Source organism: Malurus melanocephalus, unplaced genomic scaffold (assembly GCF_030028575.1).
Source record: "Malurus melanocephalus ecotype Western Australia unplaced genomic scaffold, MMel_1.1 scaffold_171, whole genome shotgun sequence".
NCBI lineage: Eukaryota > Metazoa > Chordata > Aves > Passeriformes > Maluridae > Malurus > Malurus melanocephalus.
This window is the reverse complement of record NW_026623403.1, coordinates 1,513,269-1,541,240: the sequence shown is the minus strand read 5'-3', so window position 1 is coordinate 1,541,240 and position 27,972 is coordinate 1,513,269. Positions and strand designations below refer to the sequence as shown.

Here is a 27,972-nt window from a genome sequence, read left to right as displayed (position 1 = left end):
ATAGACAACTCCACACTTCCACACCCCCCCTGGAAAAAAAAAAAAGTAGAATGAAGAGTACATAGGAAGCAGCAAAACATACAGTGATCGATCCAGGGCACCCACTTTTATTCTCATCCAGTGCAAGCCAGTTGTGCAGCTGCTTGAGCACACAATGAAAAGTTGGAACCGTTTTCTCCTGTTCCTAASGAATAACTGGCAACAGCAGTACCACAGCCTTGTCTGGGGCCACAACCATGGATTTTCCTTTGGAAATTGAACACAGGCTGAAGGGCTGTACCAGGGAAGCATTCAGGCCAAAGCAGGAGGGGCTGTTTGTCATGCACGACCAACAATACAGCACATGGGGAAGCACCGTCTGCAGGTCTGTGTCACACATCCCTGCTACTGCCACAGCCTCGGCAAGCAAGAGGGGCTGCAGCTGCCCAGTGAGCACAACAGGACTACATTAGTTCCAGGTACTATAAAGAAATCATCCAGCTTTCGTATTTTGTAAAAATTCTGAACTGCAGTTAAAATATAAACAGGAGCATGTAGCAAATCAAACTGAAATACATAGTGTGTTCAGACTCCAGGTTGGCTTTAATAGCAGACTGTCTTCAAGTACAGCAAGTAATTTTGCTCTGACCACTGTTGCATTTATAAAGAAATTGTTTTCTATTGATCTCTAACATAAAACAAGTATCCTAAACACTGCATGACAGAATCCTGCTGGATTATCTAACCTCAGGCAACAGTGATTGCATTCAGTCAAAAACCACACAACAGGGCTAGAAAGATCTGTCTTGTCTAGAAAGATCTCAGCAGGTWAACTGAAGCACATATCACTGCTTGACATGGGTCAGCTAGTAACTTCAGGTTAAAAAAACAAACAAAACCACAACCAAACCAAAACACAGGCTTCCCCTATCAATTACTCCCTTTTCACTTACACACTTAATTACAGGAGTATTTCTTCGACTCCATCTCCAAAGCATAAACCATTTTGTACCTCCTAACTGCACTGTAAAACTGTTCTGACAAATCCAAACTGAGAATTTACTTTCAAGAAGTTAAGTTTCACAAAATTGTTGTGTTAGAGCCAGAAATTAAAATTTCCTACCAGCTGGCACTCATGTAAAATACACTTGCAGCCAAAGGGTGGAAATTTTACCTCCAACTAAAGGGCTTAAAAAATCCTTTTTGACTGCAGAATCAAGACCTCAGTACATAATTTTCAAACTCTAAACACCCCCTCTTCTCCTTCACCCAGTTTCCAAGTAGGAAAAGTTAAAATGAGAAAATAAGAAAAGGACCTTGAAGAAATCCAGAGGCTCCAKTACCATTATAAAGAAATTCTCTGACCAGTTGCACTTGCAGCAGTTTGATTCACCTTTACATTATGGATACAGCTAAATGAAGCCCAGTGCAAGAGAGCATTTGAGGTTTCTGTAGACTTGTGCAGCCCTACCCTACAGAAGTAGCTGAAGTTAAAAGTTAAGACTTCTCAAATAAACACTRTTAAAGAAAAGAATCAAAAGGTTCTGTGACAACGTGCAGAGTTGGACTAAMCCATGCTGCCTCAGGGCACTGCATGCAACGAGCTGAGACAACCTCTCCGTGCACACCCATGCCATGSCTAGTGCAGGTTAGCTGGTTGGTGTGATGAACTGAATCTAAGGTCATGCTCTAAAAACACACCACAAATTGCCTTTTAGCCTTCCAGGAACTTACATGACTTTCACTTCATACAGATTCATCAATGCTAAAATTTTYACTGTTTAACACAAAGCTGAACCAAAGGGCTAGAGAAAAGGCTTCTCAAACCAATCATGTGTACATCTATTTTACAGCTACCTGCCTAGTTCCTCCCAAAGTTAGCCTGAAAACCAGTAAAATCTACACAAAGTTTTATTGCAGTCATACAAGGGATACATCAAGGGTCAAATACAACAAATACTATGATGCAATTTTACATTTATTAAACTACAGTTCAAAGCACAAATTTACACATTCTAAATACACTAAAACATCTAATGAAGTCACACTGGTCTCCCACTGACATTTGATATATCTGGGCAAAAGACAATAACTTTACAAGACTTTTCTAACAGGAATCCTTAGTATAAAAACTGTGTACTTGTATGTAAACTGTTGAAGAACCCAAGTGATGGGTTTCCATCTCCACTAAGTCATCCATTTTGTTGCATATTTAACGCTCAGGGGTTGAATGAACTTGATTTTAAATTTGGACACCATTATCTAACCCTCCCACCCCCCACTGAATTGTAGCTGTAGCTTGTTTTGCCTGGTCCCCATTACTATTACTATTTTTTCAAGTTTTGAAGAGAATGAACTGAATTCAAGATTGTTCCATTTCTTCCAAYATTGGAATGTTGACCAGACAAACTACAGACTTGCAACTGCAGGTCTAAATGAAGCGTTAATGCCTGTTTAAGCTGCAGTGGAAAAGCGGTCTTCCGGGCTCAGCTGAATGCAAGAAGGCACAAAGAAGAAATTCTTCATCAATGTGTCTGAAGCAATTCCAGCATCTTGCATCTCATCCCTGCAGCAGAAAAGGTCAAGAGTTGTAATAACATGTTTTCAGGTTCAAATTCCCATCAGAAACTAGCCTCCACACAACGTTTGAAGCYAACTGCCCCTGCATGGCTTGGCCCCAGGCTCAGCAGAAGGGAACCCAGCAGTGCCAGGGCCTGGCASGCACAGAAATGCTGCCACTCTCCAGGGGTGAAAGCACAAGGCCTGCCCTATCTCAGCACRGGAACAGTTACCAAACTTTGCATCACCACCAGAGCATTACTGCCCTTCCTGCCTATGATGGTGCCAACATCACATACAAGCTGCAATTACTTGTGTAAGGAAAGCTCAAAGGTTGATGTTGAACAGCCTTTGTCAAGCCAGTAAAAGACTTTACAGCTACCACTGAACTCACAGATGAGATTAGTCAGGCATTTGGCTTTCCTCTGTCAACCTTAAAGCAAAGCAGGCATTTTACCATGCATCTCAGTTTAATCCCACCAGTCAGACAACAGAGACAAAAAAACCCCACAAATTAAAAAGGCACATTMTTGCACTCAGCATTTTCCTGTATTTGCCATTGAATATAATTTATATTTGTAAGTGTACACTTCTGAAGGAAATAAAATCAACTTTTCCACTCTCAAGGCAGTTTTCTTACCAGTCACTGAAAGACATCATGTAGTAAATCAGTGGCCTCTGATAGTCGTTAAAGGTAGACTGTTCACCTAAGGTACCAGAACCCATATTGTCAAAGATCAGCCAATCTCCAACGCTCAACTCGGGAAGAAGACAGTTTTCCACAATTTGATCAAGCTCATCACAGGATGGACCCCAAAGGCTGCTTGCAAAAAGAGGCTCATCTTCCTTGTATTTCTATATGGAAATGATTGAGGCAATTGAGGGTTCAGTTTTTTGAATTATAAATTTTCATATACACAGGAGATTAATTTAATAAGTAATACGCAATTATGTATGTATGAGGTGTTAGTCCTTATTATCCTTGTCTACTGAATATATGTTTATCTCTGAAGAATATGGAAGGACTCACCTTGTGAACCTCTGGGATAGTATTCAGTTTCTCAGACAATTTACTCGCAAAAGAACCATAAACACCATCATTTATGTAATACGTAAATACTGGTTCATCATCATTCCTGGTTTGCTCCACTGAAAGTAAAAAGAAGAAGTTGTCTTGCATGCATATTTTGCATAAGTAGTCCTTTTGCAATCTAACTTAAGTCAGCTGCTTTCTCCTGACAAAGGAGTTCCGTATATACTCGAATGGGAGAMTTACAAGCAGAGTAATCTCTATGAGATCAGATTATAAATTCAGCTATAATATCAAGTGTGAGGCTTAATAAAACTAATATTTTCAGTAATAGCCACTGCTAAGACTATAAATCCAGAGAAGCACAGAAGCAGCTTGCTCTGTAACATGGTCCTTTAAATTTTAAATGTTCTTCTAACACCTTCTGTGAGGCACCCGATATAGGTTTAATCTTGCAAGGATACAAGAAGTGCCCCATAACAGCAACAGTGAGATACACAGACAACACATAGTCAGAATCCAAAAGGCATATTACAGTGCAAGAATGAGGGAATGCATTAAATATATAAACAAACTAGCCCATCCCAACTAACAGCRGGCAGTTACCTGCACTGATTCATAATACAGAAAACATGACCCTTACCTCCAGAAGGAAGAAGTTTGTCATACTCAACAGTCTTCTTTGCAATGATGTTCACTGCCAGTGTAAATGCAGATGAAACATAATAACATCCAGGCTCTGCAATCACATTAACACCAGATTCCTTAGGAAAGTAGACATCCAGCAATGGCCTGATGACATGATTAACCTAGGAAATTGAAGCCAGAGGTAAGACCAATAAACTCATCTTATAGATGTATCAGACTGTTGCGGTTTGGAATGCTGGCCAAAAGCACACACACACGCACTCTTCCAGTCAGCAAAAGGTCTAGTCAGCACACCAAATGCTTACTCTGGTCCTCTGTTCTCTAAGAAGTGCCTTTACAGAGGTCCACAATTTACAAAAAACCATTTAAGAAAACTGGTCATTCTGGTAAATACTGAAGATTGAGTACCCCGAGTCTGAGTACTACAGACTTTCAGTACAGTAATACAGTCTTTCTTCAAAACCAAAGCTCAAGCTGTGGTACACTCAACTCTGTGCCAGTAGCTTCAGGGTCCATCCAGCACAATAGATAATGTAAAATGACATGTGAAGCCACAAAAACAGGCAAACCACCTTTTTCGGGTGGCTTTTTCATTACRACCAGAATTCATTATTTAATACCCATGTTTAATCTCTTAAAWCAGATATTTGAAGACTAACAGATATTTTGGACAAGTAACAGAACCATAACAGTTAAGAGAGAAAAGCCCTGATTGCTGTTAGTAACTCATTGCATCACTTTCACTGTCCTGCACTCAAGGAGTCTGTGTTTAAGACAACTTACTTACAACTGATTATCCTGTTTTATGGACCACTGCATAATAAAAATGGCATTTATGCCAAATCAAGACCTTTAGCTTTCAGTTCTAAAGCAAAATACCCAAAGTTTTCATCCAGTAGCAACAGAGTTTATGATTCAAAGCATGCTAAGCTACCCTGTCCCAAACCATGCAAGTGACCAGCTGAACAACAGTCAGCTGCCAAAAAGACTGGAATCACTATTGCTAGGGATGCTTCAAACAGCAATTTAATCTGTAGCACACTTAAATCAGCATTCACTCAGTATGAACAGTATTAAAAAGTAGTAATGATCACCTCCATGAACTGATTACACTATCCATGATCAAGAATACAAACCCAACTATTGGGACCTTGAGTCAGAGTCCAACATGGAACTTCAACTATGTTTCAGCTATCAATTCAAACTGCAGTTTTAAGGTTAAACATTTCAAATTCTTCAAAATTCAAAGTTTCAACTTCCAACACTTTGCGTACCTCTTCCAGCTGAAGTTCTGAACCTGTGAAGCCTCCACCAATATCCAGCATGTTCATCTTAAAGCCAAATTCTTCCTAAAATGCATAGGCAGAATGTAAGTACATGAAGAACTGTAAATGTAAAAATACTTTTTGTTGCTCCTTACTGCGGTTGTTTTCTGTGTATCKACACTTTTGAACATTTTTAGCAGAATACATCTAGTGAGCGAGTAAGGGCATAGTACAGCCCCATTAAATCTAGTAGCAAAGCACTGGATGTCAACAGAGGCTGGTTACACCATTCTATGCAAGTCCCACAGCAATATCAACTCCCATCTTGTGGCATTTGTTATGTTCACAGTGTATTTGTTGAACAAGGTGGTGCATTCTGACAACAGGCAGTTCTAGGAATTCACAMGTCATGTTACAAGATGACTGCAATAAACTTACACAAGGATCAGCAAGATCCTCAATTTTAATGCCCCCACATGTTACCAACCACAGCTAAGGCACTAACTGCAGTAATAATAGTAAAGAGACTTGCATTCTTTTGCTTAGTTTACAAGCTACTCATAACATSATAGATGCCAACACACAATTGTTCAATTTCAATGTAACTTCAAAGCATCAGTTGTGTCTTTGCAGGACTGAGATCTGAGTATCAAAAAGTCTTGACCAAAAGTAGGAAACTAATTTAAATAGCATGCAAGGCTACTGCCTGTCAATGGGCTAGCATTCATTACCATAATTAGGACAAAGTTGGTTTTACCTCTACCACACATCACAATGGAGTATTTAGTTCCTTACTAAAAGTTCCATCTCCAATGATTTATTTTGGAGAGAATGTAGTTGGTTTGTTATGGATCCTCTACTGTAGCAATTGCATGTGTGTATAGATCTACTTACAGCCATGTCAAACACACATCGAGCATCAGATATAGCATGAATGTACGTTTGCAGATCCTTGCAAGAGCCTGAAACATGAAATCTAAAASAAATAAAAAACACAGTTAATACACTGAACAATGCAGCTTTCAGACCAAGCAAATTGTTTCACTATATAAAACAGCAACAAGCAATTCATTACCAAGTGTCTCAAGACAAGCTGAAATGATAATACAGCAACTGTGCAAAGAATAAGCTCAGACCACAACTGCCTTCTGTTCCACTGGATTTGTACTTGAGGATTGTTTTCATCTTAATCCTAAGACTGTCCCACAATATTCTCATCTTTGAGAAATAACAGATTTACTGAATTTTTCAGTCTTAACTCAAAGTGGCTAAAATTTGCCCTTCAGTAGGTGCCAAAGCTGCAGAGAAGTACTGATACCTCTCACAAGCTCCTGGATCCCCTCTTGTTCCTTGTTCAAAAGATTTAATTATTACCATATGCAGTTAGTCACTGAGGTACTAAAACAAATGCCAGCATTCCCATGGGTTTCCTCAAGAAGAGCATGGTCTACTGGTTCTAGACAGATCATACAGACCACGTATCTATACACACACAAGTCACCATGATCTCTACTCCAAGTGTGCTCCTTTAAGGAATGCCATTTTSAGGCAAAGGACACTTTTCACACTTACTAGCACGAATCCATAAGAGGGTTCTAAAATTATTTAAATAAAAATTATGCACAAGAGTCACGTGACTTTTATTAAAGTTGGTAAAGACATACAAAGGCATGTTTTTCTGATGTATTGAATTTTTTAAGACATTTGTAGTTYGTTTATGTTTCAATATCCATTTCAAACAAATACACATCGAAACATTTGTGGTTTAAATCAAAATTTAGCTTAATTTTTTCATTGTTAATTGTTTTGATAAACCACACTGATTTGTTTGGTTGCTTTCCTAGAACAGTCATGAGCATGTGATAGATTTGTAGCTGAAGGYAGACAGAGGAAACTTGTGCATGCATTTTTCTCTCATATAGTAAAACATCTGTTAAACCTTCAATTGAAATACCACCCACCATTTGTAAGAACTTGGAGTACTAGGATTCATTCCTGCCACCTACAAGTCAAAAACTTATCCGAATATTTTGTCTTGATATGATCAAGGAGTGCCATAGGACCTTAACTCTTACAAAATCTGACCCTGYGTTCATCTTCAAACTGTCCAACCTATTCCATGCTATACCAGTACTTCTTTTATGCTGTTTATTGGTGGAAAAATACAAATCAAGTTACCACAGCAGTTCGAGAGTTCAGTTAGAGAACAGGAGCGGCTTCCAAACATAARTTCACACTGACAGAAGGATTTCTGATACTTTATTTCATGTTGTTTTGATGTCTGTAACAGTTACTTTGTTTTATACTGGTCTTTGCTTGCAAGCAAAAGCTCGTGATTCTAGGTTGATATGATACTGTTTGTCTGGGGGTTTTGTTGATTTTTTTTTAACCCTGTAAAATAGCGTCGCAGGGAAAAAAATGCTTTTCTATTTTACATCTTAAGTACATAACAYGAATTATCTGCTCAGCCAGCAGAGAACAATGAAGTTACTCACTTGACACCAACTATTTGGACTCCCAGCTCCTTAGCACATTCCATGAGGTGCCTACAGTTCTTCAGGGTGGTGCCAAACTTCATATTCATCTCCTCACCAGCAGTAATGTCTTCTGTGGCAATGTGCAGTAAGAGCCTAAGAGAAGGGGAAGATGATTGGGGCAGTTGGTTTACATCATCAGCACATGTGAAGCCTGAAGACTGTCAGAAGTGTGTTGATTATGTTGTCAATACTCCAGCTCCATCGATGGATGAWTCAAGGCAACCTAATAAAAACAATCCTGTACAGAGAAAAAACTAGCAATTAGGGGCTAAAACATGGAGCCAACAAGGACAAGGGATTTCGAAACGCAGCAACTAAGACTCTTGTGGCAGCAAGAGTCTGTTGAGTGCTGTAATAAAAAAAATAAGTTACCTTCTAATAAAGTGMGGCTCATCATAAAACCAGTAATACTGTAAAATGATGTTTCCCATCTCTGCCCTCCTCTCTAGCCAGGAGGTTCCCCTTCAGTCAGATATGTATCAGATTTAGTTCAACTCAGCATCTGGAGAACACCAGGCTGACACACTGAAAGCACACCCTGGCCATATCCCACCACCTCCCCTTCTGGCTGAGCACACAGACKGAGGACAAAGGGATGGGGTGGTCAGTCCATTCCCTGCCCCTTCTTCCAGGACACTGTAGATCAGAGAGGCAGCAAGTACCATCTCTTACATTCTTATGTTGTGAGACATCTTCCTCCATCTGTCAAAGCCTCATTTTGGATAGGTCTGGCAAACCACAATGCCAATGCTGACCTTTTCCTATGTTAAAGTAACACTTGAGGGGCAAAAGCATGGTCACATCCAAACCTCTAGAGGCATACACCCAAACCTCACAAATTTAAACACTCTCCACTGAGAAAATCCTACCCCCACACCCAAGAGCTCAGTTATTTAGTCATGCAGTAAACTAAACAGAGGTAGTGTCATGACATACATGCAGACTGGACAGAGCACATTGCAGTTAACCAGGATGGGAAATGTAAACAAGTGGAAAGAAACTCTGTACCCAGAATGACATAGCTCTTTACAAGACAGGCAACAAACAGAAATGAGCCTAGCCACTACAGCTGACCTAACTCCTACCACAACTTCTACATGTATGTTTCAAATGTTTCACAATGTGCTTAAAATGCATTTTGCAAAGAGCAAAAGTCTGAAGTTCTCACACAGGTTACCCAACAATGCTTGCTAATTTTAATTTATACCATTTCATCTTGAGAAACTGTGACTAGCATCTCATTTCCTGCTTCTCTGCTAAAACAGAAATTTCTCTTCCAAAAATCTGYAGTCAGACAATATTTTSTRAAGCATTKGGAAAAATGTGCTAGCTGTAAGTTGTTACAAGTCAAACTCTTYAAAATGTCAAAGAAAAATTCAAATCCATAATACTATGATTTGTAACTTCACATTAAGGTTAGTCAAAACCCCTTCYTAAAGGCATCCAATGTGAAATGTATTGACAAATTGTTATGGCAGCATATTGTGGCAGCAAGTTAAGTGAATCAAGTATTTTTCTAGCAAAAACCACTAGATCTGACTTCTAGAAACCTAGCAGGATCCTTCCTCCTAGGGTTCAGCCAGTCACAGCAGGACTCGAGCGTGATGTGTGCATTTAGGATTTGGTTTTGCTTTTTATTGTTAAGGAATTGTTGATACTTATAAAAATTGCAATCATTTGAGTTGGTAAGTCTCCCAAAGGTAGAAACATCAGTTATAAAAAGAGACCCTTCCYGCCACCATTACCAAAGTTTAATGCACAGTTACACAAATTTTCAGCAATGAGAAGAATCACATCTTCCTAAATATGATTTCCCCAGCCAAACACACTGGCTTCATCTAAGCAAACAACTCAACTCTAAAAACCACACACAGGAAGAACAAGGCTATATAGTGGCTTTGACTTTTTGAAACTATGCCCAAGAAGAGAAAAAAAAAACTGTCACTTGAGCATCAACATTAAAATCAGTTGAATAAAATTATAGTAAAATGAGGAAAAAATTCTATCCAATAAGAGATCATACTTTTAAAAAATTTGGACATCAAATTGCAGCTCTTTTGTAGAAAATGAGTTTCTTGCCCTTGGTAAACAGGAATTTTTGCAAATATTAGACAATGGGATCTTTGAAAAGAAGCGTTTATATTGCTTTTCTCTAGTTCACGACAATCTATCCCGCCTCCCTGATTCACAGTTTCTCTGGTTCAGGAAAAATCTRCATCCTAACTTCTCTTGCTGTGGATGTTATCACTGACAAGATCTTCTAAAAGAGGCTGTTAGAATAATGAAAATAAATCAACAGAAAAACTTACAAAACACTAAATCCACCAGTGAATAATGGGGTAAAACACTAATGAGGTAGCAGTCAGCTTTAGCATTGCCAAGGYTTTCAAATGCACTAAGTATACCAGGGCCAACAATTTCAGAAAAAAWTGTTAATAATACATAACATTTTTGCACAGGAATTCCTCTCCAGTATGTGAAGAACTGACAGAGTTCCATGAGCATGCAATATAATTACCAGCAACAGCAATATTAACAGCAAAATTAAATCTTGCAGTCTTGAACAAACAAAAAAAACTTCCTCAAATACCAACCCCCCATCTCTCCCAAAAAAACCCAACCAAAGAAAAAGGCCACAGTTTTGGGAGAAGACACAATACTTTAATGAAGACTGTTTAGAACCAAGGACTTCAKAAAGATGTCAGGAATTCAGTTTCTCCAATGACATTTATGGGAAAGCTACATCTTTGATCACATGCTAAGAAAGCACTTAGGCTCTGACTCCATATTTCTTAAAGACATGGCTCAGAGCAAAAGCATTCTTATGTGAGGGATGTGATGTTAAATGACATGAGTGCCTACCAGCCCAAGAGACCGCGATACATTGGCAGCAATAAAATTGTCATATTTAACAACCACARTATCATCTTTGATCACTTTTCTACTTGAGTTAATAGCAAAGTGACTAAAAATAGAACTGGAATAAAAATTATCATACTGTTTTAATTGTGTGGAAATACCTGTAGGTATATTTAATAGACCTGCAGAGTGTGCCCAATGCACATGGTCAATCACTGGTAGCTCAGCCCTGACTTCAGCCAGAGCCTCTAAGATCCAAACAGAACTCCCTGAAAGATAACACTGGAGCCACAACAGAGCCAGGAGAAAGATGTATTTGCAGATGATGAAATGCCAGACTTCTGAACTTTAATCACTGAAACCTTTACATAAAGATTGCCCTACGAAATCACTTTCTCCCAAACCAAGGATCTTACTATCATTAGGAAACAGACTCAGTAGGGAAAGACGCAAAAAAGCAACTTTCAAAGGAGACAGAGTAGAACAGATACAAGTGATTTGTACTAAAGAAGYTAGGTACTTTGCTTGCAACTCAAACTATCCAGAATACAGGCAAATTAAGTTTCCCCTGCATTAAAAKYAAAACCAGAATTTTGACACTTACTTGGCATTTGGATGGTTACGTGAAATTTTCTTCAGCTCAATATCATTGTCACAAGTCATGATGTTTATCCCAGCTTTCCCTGCATACTTGATCTGAGAAGCTTGCTTGCAAGGATTTGTGAATATGATGTTTTCAGGAGAAATGCCCAGATCTTGYACCAATGCCATTTCAGACTGAAAAACAGGAGCATACCAGAGTTTGACAAAATGCACTGCACCATCTTTCTGGAATTTTTATTAGACAGATGTGCTCTACTACCACACTAAAGACAAGACTAGCTACTGTTTCTAGGGCAGAAGTATAGATTTTCAACAGTCAGTTACAAMTGAGTTTATAGTTCAAATTTTATTTATAATCACAGCACTCAACACCAAAAAGATTAATTTAAACCAGCAGACATATGAAAGAAAATATGGCACACAGGTAAGAAAAACTTACTTTACTGGAACATGCAAAACCAACGCCAAGGGTTCCCAGAATTTCGAGTACACCTGGAGTAGAATTGCATTTTACAGGATAAAATGGCTTTATTGGTGCCATCACATTCTGCCATTGTATGTTATTCCTTACAAGCTTKCCAAGATCACCAACATAAAATGCCTTTTTTCCAGTCTGCAAAAAGAACAGGAAAATAAAATGTCTGAAATTGTAGGTTTGCTGTCAAAACAAACAACCCAAAGTCTAGAAGAATTATATACCKTTTTTTACCCTGCTCTTAACTTTTAGATTTGACCTTGAATGATGTTTTTACTTTCACCTAGCAATTTGAACTAGTTAGAAAAAAAAATCAAAGGGAATACCTACCACTTCAGAGATATTATGAATGCTATTTAGACAATATTCTGAGATTCCAGAATAAAAGATACTACTTAAATGCCAAATGCTGATTTTATCTAAAAATACAAATTAAGTTGCAAATTTCTTCCAACTTTTTATTTTCATCTGCAGCTATTTATAGGAAGAAAATCCACTGGGATGAAAGCTTCCACAGTTTTAATGTAATTTATATCTTATTTTACAAGGAATAAAATCTGATGCACTAACATTATTTTAACATCCAGCTAATAGCTTGTTTTACTGAAAATTTGATCATATTTTAATTCAGGAAGTCAAGTTTGWGACTGTTCTCCACATCTTGTGAAGAATAAAGTTCAAAAAGAATTTTAAGAACGAGAATCCATGCTAAAGGTGACAGAATCAAGTACATGATCTTTAAGAAAAGGCACACCTTTCTGGAACTGTTAAGTTCCCTTTGCACATCTATTACAACACAGTCTTTCTCAATGTCAAGTCATGATGTGGTGTAGTGGATCAAAATGCAAACAGATCATTCCAGATTYGTCATACTGTCCACTCAATAAAATTACTGTAAGTGAATGGCCTACTGTATATCAATTAAAGACCATCACAAAATATATGATCGATCTGAATCAAGACTGTTCATCAAATGTTAATTCTAGCACCTGACTTTTGCACATCTGMAACTAGATATGTTGTGGCTTATTGTATACAAAGTCTTTATTTCTGTTTAAAAAACACAAATAGAAATTCCATCGGGTGGAAGCATACTGACCCCCTGTACGGGTCACCAGCAGGAATGGGATCTGGAGCTTTAGATCCATGGCACAGGCCTCTACCCCTTGAGCTAAAGGAGTAAATGAAAGCAGCAGGAGGCAGCTATCCTCTGTGAGCCAGCCAGTGGTTGGAGACATGACATGTTGCCAGTAGTTTACCTATTTATTTGCTAGACAGAAAAAGAATATTAGGAATCARGATTTGGGAATCCTACACCTGAGTTCAGAAGGCCATGGAATTTAGCTATTTGCTGTACTATAGTTGAGCAYTTGCACATGAATATTAGYTCTGATAAACCAAGGGAAAAGTGAGCAACTCACAGGTATGGCATATGAAGAATACAGGACTTGCTTAACGAAACCTTTTTTAAAGCTTGCTCTTTCTACAGCTTCACCTACAAAACAAAAGTTACATCTTCCTGCCTCCTAACAAATGAGTGAAGCCTTATTCCAAAAAATGACTATTGCATACACAGAATTGAATATTCAAGTTTGCTTCCAGTTGGTCGCTAAATTTCAGTAGCTTTTAGACCAGTTTGTCTTGAAATATAGCACCTCACAATGTGCTCGTACCAGGGTTTCCAGCAGGGAGAAGGGCAACAGGAAGATGTATAAATATAAACCATGATGGCCMACAGAAATTTTAAACATGGCTTTAAACTGGGTCAGTAAACATATTCCTTGAAACTCTCCCATATTTTCAGGGAAAGAACAGCAGCAAAAAAGGTTTTAACTGAACATACCCACTTGCACAATTTCAGATGCCTGACCTAAACACCATTGCTAATAAAATCTCTTGAAACAATGAAATGGGAAGCTGTATTTAATTTAATCAGCCAGACTACTTTCCTGTTAGCCTCACTCAGGGAAGTAAGAGTTGATGTACAAATTTCCCCAACAGAATTCTGCCCAAAGCAAGCAAATAGCAAAGAAGCAGAATTAGAAGAGGAAACTACAAGGTGAGTGAGGCATAGCTGACTGTTCTGTTGCTGTCAGTTCATCAGCCCTAAAATACCTTGACCTAGTTTGAAGACTTGCAGAACTAAATCAAAAGATTTGGAAAGCAAACTTACATGAGTATGTTCATAAATACAGTTGTCAATAACATCTGCAAGAGTTGCTCCTTCATCCAACAGACCAATGGAGTAATTTGCATCCTCAAGAAATCCTTTCATCTCAGCCGTATTCCACAAAGCCGACAGTCATAAACCAAGAAACACAAGGGATGGGCTTCCAAGCCTTAGATCCGGGTCCTTAAATTATGCAACAAACTGTACAAAGAAAACATGTGTCAATGGAAAAAGARGCCCAAAGCATACTAACTATGCTGCTATTTAAAAATCAGAGCTTTCTGCACCTGACATCCTACAAACAGTAACACACCCTCTACAAAAACCAAAGATGTTTTTACTCTGCTCACCCTCCATTTGTCAGGGATAAGGACAGAGCAATTCTACTGAGGCTAAGAAAAAAACAGAAGCTGTGTACTTTAAACCTGATATTAACTTCCAGAAACAGCTGATGCCAAGCTGYTCTTGAGAAGAATTCCAGACTGTATGCACAGTGATCTGCACTGAGTTTATGCAAACTATGAAAATACTGCAAGTGCAGCTCAACCGTACAAATGCCTCAGCTCAGCTCTTCTCAATCTTAMACAGCATCTTAAGCAATGCTGGCATTTAAGCGTGCAACTGGAAGACACTCAGTAAAAGACTATTTCTGAATTTCTTATAAAAAACTTGTAGCTTATTGATTAAATGCTAGCATCAATATTTGTGTTAATGTTCTAGGTTTCTGACGCCAATTTATAACCACTGCATTTACACACTGTATTTACATGCCATTTACTTTGTTGTGTTCACATTACCTACAATACTTTAAAACCTTAATTGCAACAGAGATTAATAAAAAGAAGCCACTAGGATWGAAGTAGTTTTAGAAGTGATAATCTTAGTAAGTAGAATTGTTATTTAAATAAAGTARCAGCTACAGTCTAACTCTATTTGCATCTTGCTTATCCTCGGATGTTTACTGCAAATTAGTTTAGTAGTTAGTAGTTTATAAGCAGTGTTTTCCAAAAGACAACCTGAATCCAAGTCCAAACACTGAAAACACTGTCAAATATAGTCTCAGAACACAGATTAACTACTTAATCACAAGTAAAAATCAGCAGACAGTAGAAAATTACCAACAGCTGATTAAATACCTTCATTTGCCTCACTTGATGAATACAACAATCTGCACTYTGCATTCAGTTAGAGTTGTGGATCTGGTTTAAAAGCAGCTTATTATTTTAACATCAACCCACTGACCACTTTTTTGTTTCAAGCATCATCTTTATGACTAACACAAGACTGACTAAAACYAGCTAGCTAACTCCATTCCTTCTCTAAATGAATACCTAAGACTCTTATCTCTCAACAGAAGTTGYACGGTACTTGTAAAAAAGTGATGGTTGTTTTCTAAAGCCACCTGTACTTACATTTACAATAGCAGAATTCTTTTTCTAATTAGAAATGTTTATAGAAACCACAAACATTACAGCTGTAAGCCAAAAATAYTTCATTAGGATCATAAAAGTTATGATAGTTTTGGCTTCACTTGGCTTCAAAATTTGTCGCAAGGCCATGGTATTAACTCTGTCTCATGTTACATCCACCACCTCCATACAGTAAAAAGAAAAAAAAAATCGACAATTTGCAACATAGGCTTGGTTAATGTTGTCAACAATATGAACAAAGTTACTTTGCTGTAGTTTAATATTACCACAACTAAGCAGCAGTTGCTCCTGCTTGTCATCATGCCAAATAATGGGAAAGGAGCCAGCAAGGTTTTATGTGCTTTCTGCACAACTCAAACATGCCCCCTATGTTTCCTACAAGAGGAATTTACTTCCAGGTGAACTAACTCAGTGGCAGCAAGAATATTCAATTCTGTTTAGAAGCTGAATGATAAAGACAGGTACACTGGGTAAAAAATACTTGTCTCACACATATGTGAGTCATATGATTATTAAAKGGAATCCTGAAGATCCAAAACAATTACAGAAGAGCAAGATAATTATCACATTGATACAAGGATTTAATTAGTTATAAAAACAATGACTAGGTGGTAGACACCATAGTAACTGCTRAAACTCCTTAGAAAATACCACCACTAAAGACAAACTTGTGAACTAAGTTTGCCTTAGAATCAATCAACTGAACACCACAGTCATCCTCATAAAATATCCACGGTTTTCAGAGACCAAAAAGGTTTAGATATTTTTTCTCCCCAGAAAGAAATGCTGACATCAACATTTTATTGAAAAATTGGTATAWTTCTGGAGTATTCCAGCCATGAAGATCCAAAGAAAAAAGAAACCTAACAGCAGAGTTTATTTATTTTAACAAGATTTTTTTTCTACTACGACTTTAGCAGTCTAATGCTTAATCAAGTTTAAAGTACTTTATGCATCCTTAGGAACTTGCTGGTTGTGTAATAAACACATAAAGCTTTTCTCCTACAATAAGAGCAAAAACTGAGGAGAGGAATAAGGAAACCATAGTGGAYACTTGAAAGAACAAAGTGATTTCTATTTTTAGCAGATTATCCRAAAGTAGAAATCTATTAATCATTCAAAAAACTCCAACTKTTTTAATCRGTTCATGAAACAGCGTGGTGTCAAAACTTTTCAAATMYGTTTTGTATTGCATCTAAATCTACAGGATTTTTCAGGACACCTGATATGTCCTATAACTTCAGATGTTCAAGGAAACTTCACAACTACATTTTGACACAAACCATASAGGATGAGCTTCCATGATTGTCCTTCCCCTCCCCATTTACACCTGACCAATACACACTGTAAGTACCTGTAACTGCACATACGTTGGAAGCCACTGGGCTGGCAGAAGCCTCACATCTGAGCTTTTTATTGTTTATTGAAGTTGGGCAATTCCTATGTTTCTGATCTCTTATTAGCCAACTCTTAATTCTCTGACATATTATATTTCAAAAAGTCTGAAGGTAAAACCAAAGCATTTTAAGGAATTACTGTATATGCAAGGGTACTACTTAGCTAGATTTAAAATTTTTGGTTGAGATCTTTTCTCATGCTACAAGCCACTTCCTACACTCTAAAGTGTGCAACAGTCAAGASCCCCTTCCACCCCAGATCTACCCTGCTGGAAGGTCCTAGCACACCCACTGGAACCAGTTCCAGGCCGAAACAGATTTTAGACTCACCAGACACACACACAGCTAATTGCTTGTACCTTGTATTTCAAATGAAGCAGCTCAATTTAACCAACTACACATTTTTCCTCCTTGAGTGTGGTGTTCATCTGGATTACAGTGGTGTAGATTTAAGCTGGTTGTTTAGTACTCTTAAAAAGAAATGCTTTTTTCATAGTTAATGACTATTATGGTGTCCATAGCTTCCACATACATGGTGTAGAAGAATACTTCCCTTTCAAAGCTACCCTTTTAATTTTGGGGAGACTATGTGGGAAGGAAGGGGAGAACAAGTTTAAGTGAAGCATGGGGGGAAGAAGGACTCTTTACCACCAACTCCTCAAACCCACCACCAGTAAAAAGAACTAGTAAGTTATCTAAGCAAGTTAGTTTTGATGAAGATTCTTTCCTAAACCAGACTTGTCTCCTGTTGATTCATCAAAAAAGCGTCTTATGGTCAAGAGGCAGGACCCAAAGGAATATATGCCAGTAGAGATTTAATGACATAAATTGCAACAAACCATAAGCAACCTGGTATAACCTTTCCTGGGCTGTTAAACAGTGATTGCTTTTTCTAAGCACATCCAAGACACAGAAGCTTTTCCATTCAATGAAATTATTCTAGTAGAACAAAAAAGCTAACATTTGTTTAACAACTACTGTCCAATTTCCCTTTTTTGAATAAATTGTATCTTTTCAGTCTTGATAGGAAGGATAGGAACAATATTCTACAAGGAAAAAGCAAATTCCTAGGAGTACTGATTTATCTACTGTAGAKAGTGGATACTTGAGAAACATTCCCTTAAGGGGTTAATACCTTACAGCAGGATTTGAGACTCTGCTATCACCTTATTCTGTCCTGACTGGTACCCCTCCTGAGCAGGGAGGAGATTCAGTGACAAAACTGGCAGATGGAAAGCTAAAGGATGGTTTGGGAGGTTTTTTATGTCTGTAAGATGAGTCAGAGATCAACAGAGTACAGAGTTCGTTCCTTGCTGGAAATGCTGACTTCCTGCAAGCCATTATTTGACAGACTTGGTGTGGTAGCACCACCCATTTTCGCACCTGAAATGTTAGTCTGCACAATGCTCCAGGACATATATTTTAAGTCAAACAAAAGCTGTCAAGTGGTATGAGACTTCTACATAGGCATGTAATTGCTTTCTTTGAAGTAAGCGTTACATCCTCAGGCTCTTTACAGTTTAACACAATGACTTCCCAGATGAAGAACTCTAAGATAAAAGTGTACATATTTAAACACTGCAATTACTGCAGACATCTGGAATAAAAGAAAATGAAAATTTTCTGAACAGAGTCTAAACACATACTTGTCATATGTAAGCATCCATAACACATACAATTTTCACTTTTTTTTTTCTTTGCATTGTCTGAACTATGTATTGTTTGGTCTAAGAAAAGAATTTTAAAAACCCCTAATACCTACAGGTTTGGTTCTTTCGTTAAAAATTTCCTCTGCAAAGAAAGTTTCTGCGAACCAAACACGCTCCAAATAATGCCTTTCAACCACATCTTATCAAACAAAAATATTTCTGAAATAATAATTACGCTGATGCAAAAATCATAACGGAGTAAAACCACATTAATCTCTCATTCATTGCAATACTGGATCTTTAGGGGTAACAAATATAAAAACCCCATTCTGACATTGGCAATTCAGTACAGAACAGACAAACCAGAAAAGCAGAAAAATGAGTCCTCCGTGTTCAGTGCAGTAAATACCTATTTACAATGGGAATATATTTGAAAAAAAATATTCCAAGTTGCTGTTTCACTAACTTGGATCACTGTAATGCCGTCAGCTGAAGGCAGCCACTAACCAGCTTATGGAAATGCCAAAGTAGGTGTCTTTTTTTGCATTACTCAAGTTACCTCTCAGTACAAATCCACTGAGGATCATGAGTAGGATACCTGTACAGCTTGGGTCAGTTGCATCCTACTCTATTCTCTCAGCAGCATCCCACACAGTTAAATGAGCAATGTAGCAAGAACAATTCTGCTGAAGCAAGGAATGGGGGTAGATACTGAAAAAACAATGCCCCATCCAACACCTTCTACAGAACAAGAACCTCGTGGTGTGTTTCTGAGGTCTGAATACATTATTCAGACCCAATAAGCTCACAAAGCTTACAAAAGAATGGTTATTCTTCTAAGGGCACATATATTTCTGTGGTTCCAGACTAGCACTTCTCTTTCMCAACAGTGCAAACGTCACTTCCCCATATTATCTTCTTACTTGCTTAGTCAGTGTTAGTATTTGGTCTCCCCATTGCCTCCTAAGACTGCTAATTCCCAGCCCTCCTGTTYCCCAAATCCCAGCAGCTCCACTTGCACAAAGTCAAGAGAGCTTTCAAAGTTAGCCARTCCAGATAACTACTGCTTCCACTTAGCATAGGCAGAGCTTGTTAATAGATCAGACTCACATTGCTAATTCCCATCATTCCCATTCTCAAATCTTAGAAGAGATTTTAAAGGAACAAGGCTTCAAGCCACACTTGCCAGGCTGCTCAGAGAGTCAGAGCTWGAGGGACCGACAGAACAAACCCCAAGTCTTTCCCTGGCCAGTGTAACAGTAACATAAGGAGAAAGCRGATAAAATTATAAAAGGAAGTGGGTTTAATGGAAATCTAAGTACACCTGCAGACAAGATTTTATTTTAACACTACTAGAACATAACATTACAGTTATATTTTAAAGCTCATTTGACCTGTTTCCCATTAAATCACTTAGAAAGTTGAACAAGACTCAAAGTAACACTTAGCTCTCTAACTTACACCTTAGTGTGTTTGAAGCAATGATCTGTGCTTCAGCATACCGAAACAGGTACAGATTTCCGGGCAAACACTACTGCTACCTACATCACCACTACATTCAATACTGAATTACTTTCTCATGTGTACAGTACATTATTGCTGAACACATAACAGATCTAAGCTCACAATAAACACACATTATCTGAACATTCAGCTGCAAATRAAGCAAATCCAGTGGCATTTCCATTCTAGTGCAAACTATACCTTGTACTACTTGTCACACCACCTACCAGTGGTGCCTACCAGTCAAAGAAATACCACAAAAAAGGTACCAGAACAGCCTTCACCTCTAAGAGTAAGAACTCGTCACAGCCAAAATTCTCTTCAGAACAGTTTTAGAAAATAAAATGCACTTGAGTATCTTAAGATTTTATACTTTATTCAGTATAGCCTTTTTACTACTTTAAACTCCTGTTCAAGTGCAACATGTCATGCAAGCATTCTACCCAYATACAAGAGTGAACCGAAACTTTAACTAGAGTAATTATCTCAACTATTTTGTTTATAAAAACCACCCTTAAAACACAACAGTGATATTCAGAAAATTCTCAGTGTTAACTGAATTCACTGGCATAGAGTATTTAAATACAACAAACCAGATTTATGCAGTTAACTCAGTAAGTTTTAAACAAATCAAACACAATCTCTGGAGATAAAGCCAGAAATCATGATGAACCAAGCTCATCCTGTGCCTCAGCTATTGCGGTATTTTCAAAGAGCCAGTTTATCTATGTTAAGTACCTTATTAGGAAGCATACTAATACAGCTGGCATTTGGAATCTTTGTGGTCTTTAAAAAGTACCTGGCTTTGTAAGAYGTACTTAACCATTTGCAAGTTCTCCATTAAAAAGCATTATATAATTTATAGGTACTAAGCCAAACAAAAATGCCTTTGGCTAGACAGGAAAAAAGTAATACTGTATAAATACTGTATAGTCAGCCTAAATGCATTTGTAGTATCTGAGTTAAGGCTATTGTTAAAAACCACATAAAACTACTTTAAGTAAACAGAGCATGATAATCACACACATTTCAGAATTTTCTGTGCTCCTTAAGRTCAGCTAAGAGCATTCATTTATTTTCCATTATCATGGTCTTGTTTTTCTTTAATAATTATTGGCCACTTCAAAAGTTAAAGGCATTTGTAATTGGTACACATTTTCCATACAACATTAAATTCCCATTCTACCATAACCCCACTACAACTATTTGTGGAAGCGGGTAGTCATTAGCAAATAATGGAGACAGGCATTTGGGAAGGCACACCCTTCATGATCAGCCTGAGTTACCGTTCACAATAGCAGATTTTAACTACTTCAGTATAAACTACTTAAAGAAATCATACAGTACTCAGCAAGTCACAATTTGATGTTGTCATCAGTCCATTTCATGAGTACAGAATTACCACTGAGACACTGAAGTTACAGCATTTTATTTTAGGATTTCTGCAGCCAGCACCCCTAATTCAACAACCCTATTTACTAAATTTACTGTAGAACTCCATCAGATAATTGTATTGAGAAAGGTGTTAGATGAGTAAAATTTACAGTCCCCCCCAYCCTGAATCAAAGTCCTATGTTTTTCAACAATCTACATCGAGACAGTTATGTGGCCTATCGAAAAGGCAACACAAGTTGTATTTTTGCAAGTGCTTATCCTCCKGTGTACAGATGAAGAGACACTTACATGGACAAGTTAGGAGATGGAACCCTACTATCATCAGCTAGGTTCCCAAGGTGGCTCAGCGTTGAAGTCGAACTGCTCTCTATAAAGCACTTCTCCTAAGCCCTCTGGATAGTTGTAAACTTGATCAGAGATTTTGCCCTGTAGGGAGAAAAAATACACAAAAAATAAATTTCATAGCCAGAACAGAATAAAAGCTTTATCATAAAACATGTAACAAATGCCTTTTCAGTAGTGCTTTTAAAGAGGTTTGCACCACCCCACCATGTTTATAATCACATCAAACACGCAGTTTTCAAGAGTTAATATAAACCTTGAGCCAGAACAAGTCAGATATACAAAGAACTGCTAAAACACATTAAACTGCTTGTTTGTACTTATCTTTCACAGTTTCAACTGGAAGATTTTCAAAAGTAATGGCAAAGAGTTCTACATGATCCTGCTATAGGGTAGTATGCCTTAATACGGGACTACTGTCCCAGAAGTGTTTTTAACCCTGTAACCACTGCATTCTTCCCCTCCCCACTTCCTTTCTATTTTAGAATTCCCTTGCCACGTTCTTTCTCCTTCTGCTGTGAATGAACACGGCATGTGGGTGAAAAAGCTATGTGGGTGAAAAATAGTGCTTTATATAGTGAAACTGAACACCACACAGACAAATCCAAAAAAAAAAAAAAAACCAAGACAGCAAAAACAAAGAAACTTATGCTTGCCTGTAGGAATGAGGAAATATTTCAGCTGGCCCTTAAAGGCTAGTACACATCACCAAAGCAGAATTTTGAAGTACAAGGCTAGCTTACTCAACATAAAGCAATCACACAAACCAGTACAATGAACATAAAAGCAGTCAAAGGAAACATTCATTAGTCCTGTTGAGAAGTTATTCCTCCTAAAAACAAAAATAATTTTCATGGATTTTAATATACTACCAAACTGGTCACATGTAAACCAATGTACAGCGAAGTTTCTACAAATACACTGTGATATACGGCATGAAACACAAAATGTACCAACCTATAGTAAAAATAAACCTTTGCTACTTTCATTATTTGAATGMTACTACACGGGCTGACTATAAAAGCCTGACTTGACACCCAACACAAAAGATCACCTTCACAGCCATGTTAGTTAAAGAAACTCCTGAAATGTACTTTTCCACTTATTCTTGCTATTGGAAAACTAAACTAATACACGCTATTAAGTACTGCATAACACACAGAGGTAATGCAACTTGAGGTAACTTTCAATCAACTTCACAGAGCATTCCCTGCAGCTTTACCACATAAATTAGCATTCACTAGCATGCAACATTAAAAACAAACCTCGGTGCTTCAAAATYGAGGTATTATAAAATTTTGCCAGCTAGAATAGATGTATTTGCACTCTATTTAATCTTAGTCTTCTCTTTCACAAAAACAAGAAGTCAGTAACATTTAGTTCTGCACACAACAGTTTTACTAACAGAAGGTGTTGCCAACTTTCAAAATTAACCAGTAGTTACACTGTTTCCTACTGCTGTTCTGATTATACTCAATAATTAATACAAATTTTCCAGTTATATGAATTAGGTTTACCTTTGTAGCCAAGAAAGGCATTAAACACAAATAGTTCTAGTGAGAGCACATGACTTTCAATGCAAAACTTAAAATGCCATGCTTCAGCCAACTATCACCTGCAGTATGATGCCAATAGTTTCACATGTCCCAAGAAGGAAAGTTTACAGTGAAAGTTCGTGTGGAATGAAACCTGACCATTTTCTGGAGCAGTAGTCAACTTTGAGCTGTGCCACGTTCTGTCTTTCAAAATTTCTTTTAAATGAGAATTACTTATCTAAAGGATCTACACAAACATAYCTACAAAATAGCCTGACTGCTCTCTTTTCTGCAGGTTTGTCAATTCTAAACATTCAGAGGAAAATGATAAAAGTTGAGCCTTTCCAATCACAGTCATTCCAGTGTATTTCAACCAGCAGAAACAGGGAATTTGCTATAGAACAGAAAGAGGGAGTTTGCTATAGAGTGGCRGAAGTGTCGCCACCATTTTAAGCAGAAGTACATTCGATGCCCACAACCCATACAGGCAAACAGAGTTTTATGGGAATTGCATATGTTACCAGCCACAATAAAGCCTTCCTTGGTTAAGGGTTTTGAAGTAGGCGTAAAAGTATTCTTTGCTAAGCAGCGAGCTTTGAGTTGCAGGAATCATCAGCAAGTTAGCTCTGCCTTTTAATACTCATAATATTGACACCTACATGCATGTGCTTATTTTTCGCCTCTTGGTATACTCTACTAGCAGGTGCCTAAACTTTGACTACAGCTCAAGCAACAACAGGCACAATTCACCTGACCACCCAAATCAGCTCCCAGTTGTGGAGYTGTTGTCCACAGCACAGAATTTTGTCAAAACACCTGTATCCCTGCAGAACGCCCTATGAGTGCCCAGCAGACCAGTTGGGCTGAGCTTTTTCCAGCTTGCTGCCCCCCCTCAGCTCCCTATGTATGATGCCAATAGGCCTACAGAAGCAGTCATGAATTCAGTTTCTTTAAAAAAATATTCACTGCATCTGTTTCTGAGAAGAGACCCTTTAATGGCTTGAGCGAAAATATTCATTAACCAAACCTTAAAAATCTAGMATTACAATGACCTTGCACATTTACACTGAGTAACAGACTCAAAGGCACCGAAGTTACACTGGTCCACAGAAAYACCCAGGTATTTTTGAGTTACAGTAAGCCTCTTCCAGATCAGGGAGAAGACACTGTGGCAAGTGAATCCCTGGAGGGGAGCAGGTCCTGAAGGAAGAACAGGTCCCTGAGGAATCCTCCCATCAACCACACTCTTAGCTCCTGTGCTACATCAACAGTAGAGCTGAAATTTACCATTACACCCAAATTAGCGCATTATACGATTAAGCCYTGCTTTCAGGAAGGGTCAGTCTTAATTCTCTTCCAGAGCACTCTGTCTGCCCTTTAATTTGGAGAGATGGAATCATTTCCACAACATACAGCCCAGCACTGCCGCAATCACATACCTGCACCAGCCTTCCAGKGAACAGTGAGAGGCACAAGCTGTGGGTGCAGAGGCAGGCTGCAATGCTGAAAGGCAGTAATCCTGCCTTTTGCCTCCAGTAAAACTGTGCCCACAGGAGAAACATTCCCACAGCYGTTCACCACCAAACAACACCCTCCCCCTCCCAAAGACCCTCCTTTTTCTGGGGTTTAGCAGCCTTGCCCTGGAGCTCAATGCCCAGCAGGAGGGATGGGGGAGATCAGGCCGGCTGGCTGGGGTTGGCGGGGGAACACGGCCCACAGGAGGCAGAGAAGGGAGCTCACCACAGCCAGAGGCATGCGGGCAAGGGGCTGCCTTGTCACAGGCATCAGCCACAGCAGCAGCAGCATTGTTCATACGGTGACAGGAAGGAAAGAACTAGACTGGACCAGTCCTGACTGGAACAAACCCCTCCTACCATCACCATTATTCACAACCCCCAACTCCCCCCCAGCACTACTGCCTCCCACGTTTATCCAGGGAATAATAGCGGGCAAGTGCAGTATCTTCAGAGACAAAAAATCCAGCAGCTGGGGAGGGGAGAAGAAGTGGGGCAGGACTATCCCCAGCCCACCGCCACACAAGAGACCCAGTCACGCATCTGACTAGMTGAGTAGGCAGGTCTACATTGCTTTATTGGATGTCACACAGTGTTTTCATTCAGGGTGGCTATAACCGACTGGGACTACACAATTGTATCCTGGTTATTCAAGGGAGACTGCTGCAGAGGTCTGAAATACAGARCTTCTCCTGCCTATAGGCTCAACGCAGCTATGCAGGATTTTGCAGTGTAGGAGAGACACTTCTGAAAGGCTCAAAGGAAAATTTAAGCTCACTTTCTTCCTTTTTCACCACAATCAGGTACCCTCCTAGCACATACAAGAATCTTCATGGGCTCAGAATGAATTCAGACTGATGACTGGAAAAGACCTGCAGTGCTGTCTAGTATCCAGCCATAATAACATCCTTTTCAGCCACACCACGATCCTGCACTTGCAYCGTCCCACTTACACACACATGAAGCCGGCCCACTCGCTCACTGTGCTTTCAGCTCCCCTACAACCAGGAACAGACACCTCTGCTGATCTCTCACCACTATAACTAGATATGCACACCTCTGCTGACCTCCTACCAAACATGGAACGGCACTGCAGCCAACACACACACTCTCCGGATACCCCAACATTCASGAGCACGCTCTTTACACACACGAATTCAACTGGCAGCTGAGCAGGAACCAGACTCTCTTCTCCATGCTTTCCAAAAGCCACTAGTAAAGCAGTGGCCAAACGGACCACAATACGCTGGCAGAGGCAGCCAAGCAGGTTGAAGCTCAACCAAGAAACCTCCAAAAGAACCGGCGGCATCAAACCTGCTACTGCTACACTAAGGGYCTGACCAGGGGGAGGGGGAAAGCGAGCGCCCGTGAGATGACCAGAGAACATCCCGGGCAAAGGCAGGGGACTGCTAACGGGAGGGAAGGGCTCCCTTTCCACATGCCGGGTGACCCCACGGCCCTTCTGCGCGAAGGCGACTTGTTCCGGAAAGCGTCACTTGTGCAATACCCTTAAAACTCGTGCGTTGCTCTGACAGCCGGCGCTGCCACCCTGCTCCTCGGCGTGGCCCTTGTTCTCCATGCCGAGGGGAACAGGTCGCCTGGTGCAGGCGCAGCTCAGGTGAGGGGGAAAGTGGAGCATGGCAGCGGGAGCCCGGATGGATAATCACGCTCACAGAAGCACAACATGGCCCCTGAGAAGCAGGCGAGGAGACGCCGCGGCCATGCCACCGGCACTTTTCCAGCCTCTGYCCGCGTCAGGCTGCCCAGCGCCGAAGCCGGTCACACACGGCTGCTCCCCCCGGGCTYAGGAGAGCTTCCAGCGTGTGGGTCACACGCCAAAAGGGACCCTACGGCACCCGCAGCGCAGCCTGTGCTCCCCAGCCCAGGCAGCTGCTACAAGGCACTGGGCACTCCCACTCCCTGCCGGATCCAGGCGAGGACGCCCCTCGCCCCCCGTTCCCAAGCAGGGGAGCCCGGCGAGGACAGCAGCGCCCRGCGGGCACAGTTCTCCAGCCGCGGGCACTGCCCTGGCTGTGAGGGGGAAGACACCGCACAGCCCCCCTCCGCAGGAATCCGCCATGTTAGGGCGGCCGCCGAGCCCCCGCTGCCCGCGGAGCCAGCGGCCTCGCCGCCCTCCCGCGTCCCGGGGACTGCGGGAGAAGGGGATCGGCGGCACCGCCGCAGCGCTCGACCCGACGCCCGGCCTCCGCTCCCGCCCCGTCACCGCTCGCACGCAGCGCTGTCCGCCATGTTAGCGCGGCGGCCGTTGACCCGCCGCCGCCGCCACCCTCCGGGGTGCGGGGGTCCCGCTGCCCGCCCGCTCGGCCCCCGCACTGCGGCCCCGCACCGCCCGCCGCGCCGGGGGACAGGGCGAGCTTCGGCTCTGACTCATGCCGCCGCTCTCCATCTGCTGCCGCCGGTGGCAGCCGGTCTCGCCCCACGCCGCCGGGCGGGGAAAGGGCAGCGGGACGAAGGGGCCCCATCCCCAAACCTCCCCAGTAGTCACCGCAACGGTACTGCCCTCCGGGTGCCCCTCCGCCCTTTCCGGGCACCACAGCCACCGCTCCCCGTCCCTTCCTGCACTGCCTCGAGCCCCAGGCCCCGGGCAGGKGGAAGCTCCCATCGCTCCCGCCCGCCGCCGGTCCAGGGTCGCCCCGGCCCGTTCCGGAGGTCAGGGTGGGCGTCGCCGCTGCTTCTCTCCCTCCCTTCGTCCCTCTCGCCACCTCCCCCGCGGGCGGCGAGAGCCCCTGGACCCCCGCTCCGGTACTCACGTGAGATAACGGCCCGAAAGATTTGGTAAATCGTCTTCTCTTTTTAGGCGGAATTTTTAAAGAGGGATGTGGGAACCTACAGTAGAAATACAGGCGGCGACAGCGGCGCCTTCCAGGGCCATAGGCTGCGGGGGCGGCCGGCAGGGAAAGCGCAGCGCAGCGCTGGGACCAGAGAGCACAAGCGGAGAGAGACAGAGCCGGAGAGGGCAAGGGGCTGCGGCGGCGGCGGGCGGAGGCGGGAGCGTGGCCKGGTGAGCTACTAGCGAGCGGAGAGATGGGGCGAGGAGAAGGGGCCGCTGCCGGCAGCGCTT

At 40.8% G+C, this 27,972-nt stretch overlaps 1 protein-coding gene across 1 annotated transcript; it reads right to left on the bottom strand.

Moving 5' to 3' along the window:
- Positions 1 to 559: 559 nt before the first annotated feature.
- Positions 560 to 27,972, bottom strand: AZIN1 (antizyme inhibitor 1). The gene is made up of 12 exons (XM_057372463.1): positions 27,662 to 27,972; positions 21,788 to 21,925; positions 14,129 to 14,326; positions 11,920 to 12,093; positions 11,482 to 11,654; positions 7,977 to 8,111; positions 6,376 to 6,457; positions 5,491 to 5,565; positions 4,212 to 4,377; positions 3,569 to 3,687; positions 3,179 to 3,393; positions 560 to 2,545 (listed from the first exon to the last, which is right to left on the bottom strand). The coding sequence occupies exons 3-12, from the start codon at positions 14,228 to 14,230 to the stop codon at positions 2,434 to 2,436; spliced, it is 1,353 nt and encodes a 450-aa protein (XP_057228446.1). The 5' UTR covers positions 14,231 to 14,326; positions 21,788 to 21,925; positions 27,662 to 27,972; the 3' UTR covers positions 560 to 2,433.